Here is an 8445-nt window from a genome sequence, read left to right on the forward strand (position 1 = left end):
ATACATTGTAAAAATAATTTCTACTTTTAGGAGCCAGAGAAGCGGCGAGAGCGGCGTGTGAGAGACACAGACGTGAGGACGGAATGTTGTGTGTGCTGGCAGACTGGGGACAACGCCTGTCTGGTCAGGTACAGTACAGCACTGCCACCTACCTGTTAATACTGGTACTGCAGGGCACCAGGCATAGCAGCTTTAGTATACTAGTATCCAGAACTGGCATGGTTCTGGATAATCCATGTGTATCCAGAACCATTGGATCTGCAGAGACTATCCAGAACCGTGCCTGTCTAGTTCTATGCCCGAATGGGTTAGGGTTAGGATCAGGCATGGTTCTGGATAGTCGCTGTGTTCATGTTTGTTTATTTGTTTGTTTGTTTCCAGGTGTGACGACTGCCAACTGTGCTCATGTTGTTTGTTTATTTGTTTGTTTGTTTGTTTCCAGGTGTGACGACTGCCAGCTGTGTTTCCACTTCGCCTGCCTGGACCCGCCGCTAACTCGCTCACCAAAGTGCTTCGGCTACGGATGGGTCTGTCAGAACTGTGACATATCCGTGAGTTATTCATCAATCTATCAATCAATATATCTATCAATCAATCACTAATCCTGAGTGGGCCTCTCATCAGAACTGACAAGTTTGTGAGTTATCAATCAATCAATAATACTAGCCTCCGTAGCAGGCTTATAGAACTGGGGGTTTGGTGGTCTTCGGCTGTTTTCTGATTAGCCTCCGTAGCAGGCTTATAGAACTGGGGGTTTGGTGGTCTTCGGCTGTTTTCTGATTAGTCTCCGTAGCAGGCTTATAGAACTGGGGGTTTGGTGGTCTTCAGCTGTTTTCTGATTAGCCTCCGTAGCAGGCTTATAGAACTGGGGGTTTGGTGGTCTTCAGCTGTTTTCTGATTAGCCTCCGTAGCAGGCTTATAGAACTGGGGGTTTGGTGGTCTTCGGCTGTTTTCTGGTTAGCCTCCGTAGCAGGCTTATAGAGCTGGAGGTTTGGTGGTCTTCGGCTGTTTTCTGATTAGCCTCCGTAGCAGGCTTATAGAACTGGGGGTTTGGTGGTCTTCGGCTGTTTTCTGATTAGCCTCCGTAGCAGGCTTAATAAGTTATAGAGCTGGGGGTTTTGTGGTCTTCTGCTGTTTTCTGATTAGCCTCCGTAGCAGGCTTATAGAACTGTGGGTTTGGTGGTCTTCGGCTGTTTTCTGATTAGTCCAGTTCTAAAAAATGGTGGTAATTAAACCAGGCTGGCTATGTTGTCTTTGTGCAATCAGAAAATAGCACATAAAAGCTCCCAAAGACCCTGAAGACCCCCAAAACCCCCAGTTTTTGGCGTGCTATGGAGGCTATTGTTACACCTGATATTTGCACATCTAACGCATCCATATTTTCTTGTTTCCCATCTTAGGAGGATGAGGACCCCATACCAACTCCTCCCAAGAAAGCCAAACTGCATCTTACAGAGAAGACAGAGGATAAGGAAGACGAGAAAATGTCTTAGAGAAGGTTTCTTCAAGGACATTATACCCTTGGTTTCACCCTGCTCCTTCAAGTTCAAGTTACATTCCATTTGTTTGATAACAGGAAAAGATTAAAACTTTTAGTCCAACACAAAAAATTCTCTCACCTAGAGCTTTTTACCAGTCACTCTGGTCTTCCTCAGTAGACTGACCCAGTGAAGCTTGTCACGTGGCTTCTTTAAAGTGTGACGTCAACACTGGGTCAAAGGTATCTGGTAACCGCGACGGGGGCCCACATCGTCTACAAGATCGAATTTCTTGGTTGCAGAATTCTCTGAAATAACATTCCTACTATCTGTATAAAAATGCACTGGTGCACCCACAGAAAAAAAATATTGGGTGTACAGCTCCAAATTTGGGTGCACCACCCAGTATTTTGAGCCCATACTTACAGAAAAACTGACAGAGATTCCAGCTCATTTTCTGACTGAATACACACAAGCTTTTTTTTCAGATGTTACCAGTTAAGCATAAAACTCAGACAAAAATGGTACCGTCAGAGTTTACTGATCTTCTCATGGTCAAGTTCATCTTACTGTGAAAATGTGAAAATGTGAGGTGTTGTGTCATACATATGTGTCAGTCTACTCAAGTTATTATAACCATGACAATAAACTTTTTTGAGTACTACGTTTGCACTGAGTTTTCTACTGACTTTCTAACAACAAAGTCTACATGTACCTTACAACACACTACACATGAATAGCAAAGTTCTTTGATCACAACCATTTATTTTTCACGAGCCGACGTTTCGATGACCGTCTGTCATCTTCATCAGGGCAATTCTGACTGGTTTACTGTGCACTGACGCTAGATGTTACTTTGTGCACAGTGCACTAGTTCATAGTGCACTGTTACTTGGTTCACAGTGCTAGTTTTTACTGTTAACAATGCATTCCGGAACGAAGTGTCATAGGCATTCTTACATCATAGGGACATATGCGGTACCAAATGCCAAGTGTTTCTATATATAATATAAAATTTGTTAACTAACATTACTGAGGTATCCCAGTCCCAAATAGAAATTATTAAAATTCTTGTCACTACATAGTATGAAATGAAAATGTGCTTTCACAATGGCGGTGTTTCTAGCATATCGACGAGTTGTTTCATTCGTTGCTGTACCAAAAAAGAGAGACTCCAGGAAGCCCGACAAAAAAGCCTAAAGATAAGCAAAATCCCAAACCTCTGCTTGGAGAGTAGTAGTTTCTAGCATACCTAGCCTCCGTAGCAGGCTTATAGAACTGGGGGTTTGGTAGTCTTCGGCTGTTTTCTGATTAGCCCAGTTCTAAAAACGGGGGTAATTCAACCAGGCCGGCTATGTAGTCTATATGCAATCAGATAATAGCACATAAAAGATCCTGAAGACCCCCAAAACCACCAGTTTTTGGCATGCTATGGAGGCTATAACATACTGATGTTTTGTTTGATTCGTCGCTCTGCCATTTAATTTTCCACCGATGCTTTTAACATTCCCCACGTGCAGCACAGCGTGCCTGATGACTATGAATATGCCAATGTTCCCAACGCATACATGCTTCTGCAATATTTATGGCAAGGCCACAGCAAGTCAATTTTATGGATGAAATCCTCTGCAGACTCCAAATCTAATGCGAGATGGAACACAAAGATGGTATGAATTTGCGGCAGTACATAGCGAGCTACACGACAAGCCGGCACATGCTGGCTTTTTGCGGAATTTATGAATCGGCACTGTACGTATGTACGAGTTCTTGAGTCGTTGAGCTTCGGTAGCCTGGGTGCCGCATCCTCCAGAGTTACCACCGGCTCCGTATTGTCGCTAACTACCATGGACTACCCAGGCCTAGTGCCAGGCTAGAGCCTTGGAGGACGTGATTCTTTTTTTTTTTTTTTTTTTTTTTTTTTTTATAACAGGCGAAAATCAATGCGCGCGTGGACGTCATCCATAAAATTAATTCGGTGTGGCCTGATATCCCACAGGACTATATGATAGGATATTCGCTGACTCCGTAGTGGCCCTGATTGATAAAGTGGTGTACAAATGTATGGATCGCCTTATTAGATATTAGGATAACCGGGAACTCGCTGAGTGGATCGTACAGACATTATAAATTGCCATCAGGCCACAGCATTTAAATTTTATGGATGACATCAGCGCGCATTAGTTTTCGCCTGATTTTGAAAAAAAATAATTTTGTTGCCTTCTGACAGTGGTCTACATGCCAAAAATGGGCAAAATTGTCTGTTGCCTGATTTAATGTTTTGTTTCTTACTTTAATGCAGTGATATGTGATACCGGCTGTGTATATGTGATCTTACTACAAAAAAAACATGTACATATACAATGATTGAGGCAAAATTTTAAAATGTAGGAACATTGTTTTTTTGGCCCATCTTGTTTTTTTTTCGCCCGCGCGCACTAGTTTGGGGGTCTTCAGGGGATGTCATCCATAAAATCAAGGCGGTGTGGCCTATCAGTTTATGTGCGAACAGGAAGATAAATATCCATCCATGCGCCGCTTCTACCCCATACACAGTCCCATGGGAGGTTCCAACTCATTTGCATAAACCATAATCGAACATATGACACCGCCGCTAAAAACCAGCTCGCTCCTCTGTAGTCGGTACTACCGGGTGTTTCTTACCACCTTCCTTTCTTAAATTCTTCTTACCGCGATGTCTGGACGTCTTGGGAGCTAAGGAATCGACGTCAGAACGTCTCAAGTTGTCGGACGTTCCTTCCTTAAGTCCAGGAGTGTTTTAAGAAGCCGGTATGGTCCCGCTTGTGCTCTGGGTGTTCGCAGCCTGGATGTGGGGTAAGTCTCGCATGTATAAGTAGATAGCATCTAGCGTTCCACACACATATAGAATAAGTACATAGAATAGTATATAGAATATTATATATTAACCAATTACATATATAAGTATATAGAATATTATATATAAATTATGCTATATATTAATTATATTTCTGTATTATGGACGTTTATTTGGGGTAAGTCTCGCATGTACAAGTAGATGGCATCCAGCGCGAACGCTGTGACACACAACATAAATTTCAATATATTTTCTCCTGACTGAAAACGCTTTATATTCTTGTCCATGGCTGAAAATGAATATTACAAGTATACAGAATATTAGATATTAATTATGTTTCTATAATATAAACATTTATTTGGGGTAAGTCTCGCATGCATACCAACTAGCTTGAACGCTGTGCCACACAAATATATCTCTCCTGACTGAACACGTTTTTATCCTTGTCTTCGGCTGAAATAGAATATATATAGAATATTATATTTTGATATTAACAGCAACAGTACAGTACGTTCTAGGAAGCTACTATATCAATTTCAAAAGGAGACCGGCTTTTGACAAGAATGTTGGGACAAAGCTTAAGCAGGACCAATTGCTCTAAATCTGCTGGTATATGGAGCTTAGCCTCCGTAGCAGGCTTATAGAACTGGGGGTTTGTTTTGGTAGTCTTCGGCTGTTTTCTGATTAGCCCAGTTCTAAAAACGGGGGATATTCAACCAGGTTGGCTATGTTGTCTATATGCAATCAGAAAATAGCACATTAAAGCTCCAAAAGACCCTGAAGACCCCAAAAAAAACCAGTTTTTGGCATGCTGTAGAGGCTAGATTTTGGAGACAAGGGACAAATTGTTCTAACAATGGTACATGAAGCTTGGCTTTGTCCTTTTTGTGGCGGGAAAAATGCCCCAGGCTAAACGACAGGTGGTGCTGAAGGACACGCATGAAAAATGAAAATTGACGCTGCTCATTTCTAATTCTAATCACCATCACGAATATTTGCCACGGAAAGCTTAATATACCTATCAGTACCAAGGACAGGCGCTGTGTACAGTATTTACAGGTTCATTGTACCGGGAAAATCCCCCTAGCTCTTTTCAACAACTACGTTTAACACTGATACAGAGTTAACGTTTAGTATTTAGGACCCAAGGACACGCGCTATGTATCTATCTGTATCTTTAAAGCCTGTATAACCGCCCTTTGGCATAACACACTCCGTGTACAGATACAGATACACGTGAGGAGCGTACCTTAATAAAACCCATGTAGGTGGAAACAATGGAACATCCATACCAGCCATTATTATCTCACTGTACGCTGCTAGCGTATAGACTTAAGTACAGGCGCGGGAACGGTCTGCATTACTATTGCTCGGTAATATTATTACGTCTATAAACTGAAAAAAAAACAATAGTCTGCATATTTCATTCTGTATTTAATATACCAGGCATTGTTACCTCATTGTACCTTTGTAGCTGTCAGAGGGCAACAAATTTTTTTGTTTTTGTTTTTTCCAAAATCAGTCGAAAATCAATGCGCGCGCTGATGTCATCCATAAAACTTGCTTGCTGTTGCCTTACTGTACGCTGGTGGCGTTAACACTTAAGTACAGGCGCTGCACGTTCCACATATGGATTGTTGCGGGCTCGGTTCTGATATAATCACTACTATAAACGGAAAAATTAATATCCTGTGTATATTTTATTCTGTATCTAATATTCTTTGTATTCTATCTTAGCCGTCGAGCGTTTCTGTCACTAGACAAATAAATAAACGTATAGAAACAGAAAAAATAATACCTTGAGCTTCAAGAGGAAATGTTGAAGTGTTTTTTAGATCCTCGTGATATTTTGAAGTGTTTTTTCTTAGATTCTCGTGATATATGAAGTATGGAACGTCAGGTTAATTAAGCTGCCAGCGCTACACGCTTTAGACTTGACAAGTGCTTCACTACGCTGTCAATCGGTCTGATGCCACAACAAGTAAATTTTATGGATGACATCCTCCGCAGACTCAAACTCTAATGCGAGCGGGTGAAAAAAACAAGGCGGGACGAAAAAACAAGGTTCCTACAATTAAAAATTTTGACTCAATCATTGTACAAATGGTTTATATTCAGTGGGAACATCACATATACACAGCCAGCATCACTTATCACTGCATCAAAGTAAGAAACAAAACATTAAATCAGAGCCTTTTCTTATCTCCTCTCTTCATAGTTATCTGCCATCCACCTTCCGGCATGGCAACAGACATCAATTGCTGACCACTGTCAGAAGGCAACAAAATCTCTTTTTCTTTTTTTCATAATCAGGCGAAATCAATGCGCGCGCTAATGTCATCCATAAAAATTACTTGCTGTGGCCTTAACCAGTGCTTCACTGCGCTGCGAATCGGTCTAATTACAATTATCGAGAAATGAATAACACGGAATTGAGTTTCTTCCAGAGGCAATTTGGCGAAAATGAGCGCGAATGGCAATTATAGAAATAATGATGGAAGGATTGGTGGATTTTGTATCAGGAATCTCCTAAAATACAAGTTGTGGGGTCGCGTGGCGTAGCGGCAGCATAGTGCTCGACTCGGAACCAAGAGGTCCCGGGTTCGAGTCCTGACATGCCACCGATCTTGTGCCCTTGGGAAAGGCACTTTACACGACTTTCCTTACTTCGCTCATGTGGAAATGAGTATTGTACTGTCCCTGTGTTGGTACTGGCATTAATATAAGTTGAAAAAACTTGAGTGTGCCGTCACCACGTCTGGTGATTAGATGTTGGAATATAGATCAGATCGCATTACCCGCTATATTTTTAATATTCCCGGTTCTGGATACGAGTGGACTATCCAGAACCCTGCCAGAGCATGGCTCTGGATAAAGCACAGTTCTGGAGACAACAGTTTTCAAGTTACCATCTGGAAACATTTCTGCACCAGGAGTTCAGCACCAAGGACAGGCACCAAGTGTTGTTCTGCAGTTCTGGATACAATACTGAATAACTCCAGGCTCGGCTCTGGATTTGTATGGACTATCCAGAACTGTGCCTGAGCACGGTTCTGGATAAAACGTGGTCCTTTACACAACACAACAGAAGCCGCTCGATTGTAGCCTCTACCAGGCACCGCGGATCGCTGGAAAAATAGTAGAAATTGGCCGAAATAAAGGGATAGTATACCAGAGAAGATCCCGGGCCGTAGAAGATCCCGTGGGTCGCGAATTGGATCATCTATGGCCCGGTTTCTTCTCTGGTATATTATTCCTTTATTTCGGCCAATTTCTACCATTTTTCCAGCGATCCGCGGTGCCTGGTAGAGGCTAGATCGCTTGATGACCCGTGTTTGCGCGCGGATCACATTACCTACTGGTTCAGCCGCCGTTTGTGGCAAATTGCTCCGGCGACTATTTCCGCGCGCAATTATCGCCCAATCAAATCAGATGAAACCCTATCAAATGAGATGCTTAAGAGCGATGCTCTGCATGCATCACATCATGATAGAAGACATAGTAGTTGTCTTTCTTGGAAGTGTCGTCCCTGGCACCACTAGCGACATTAGCGCTTGCTGCCTCAGCATTTAGTAGACTCAGAAAAACAGTATGGAACCGAATGGATATTAGCAAAAACCTCAAAGTACGGCTGTTCCAAGCACTTATTCTGCCAATTCCTACATATGCATTTGAAACAAGGACCCTGAAAAATAGGATGAACTTCTCCTGGTGTCCTTTGAAGTGAGATGCTTAAGAGCGATACTCAGATGGTTTGGGCATGTGATGCGAAGACCAGAAAACACCTTAGACTGCCACCAGTTCAAAACCCCCAATGATAACCGCATCTCAACACGCACATAAGCCAATGCAGCACGTCCGTCCGGCGAAGCTACTTAATTAAAAGCCGGGTAGAAAGGCCGATGACGTCACAGTCGGGAGAGCCAGCTGGCGGGGTGTGTCCCCGTAACCTCTGACCTCTCAGACCGTCCATCACCATGGTGATAAATAAATAGACCTTCAGAGTTCAGCCTTAAAGTTACAACTCTTCCAATCCTCCTTAGCAGGCTTATAGAACTGGGGGTTTGGTGGTCTTCGGCTGTTTTCTGATTAGCCTCCGTAGCGGGGTTATAGAACTGGGGGTTTGGTGGTCTT

At 42.6% G+C, this 8445-nt stretch overlaps 1 protein-coding gene across 1 annotated transcript in view; it reads left to right on the forward strand.

The window, feature by feature from the left end:
- Positions 1 to 1579, forward strand: part of LOC109462310 (PHD finger protein 14-like) — an 11335-nt gene extending 9756 nt beyond the window's left edge. Inside the window, exons 19-21 of the mRNA XM_019758840.1 lie at positions 31 to 128; positions 443 to 551; positions 1401 to 1579. Of these exons, the coding sequence (XP_019614399.1) occupies positions 31 to 128; positions 443 to 551; positions 1401 to 1493 (300 nt within the window). The 3' untranslated portion in view covers positions 1494 to 1579. The remainder of the gene's footprint in view (positions 1 to 30; positions 129 to 442; positions 552 to 1400) is intronic.
- Positions 1580 to 8445: the final 6866 nt, after the last annotated feature.

The sequence above is a fragment of the Branchiostoma belcheri genome, unplaced genomic scaffold (assembly GCF_001625305.1).
Source record: "Branchiostoma belcheri isolate BF01 breed outbred unplaced genomic scaffold, Haploidv18h27 scaffold115, whole genome shotgun sequence".
In the NCBI taxonomy this organism is placed as follows: domain Eukaryota; kingdom Metazoa; phylum Chordata; class Leptocardii; order Amphioxiformes; family Branchiostomatidae; genus Branchiostoma; species Branchiostoma belcheri.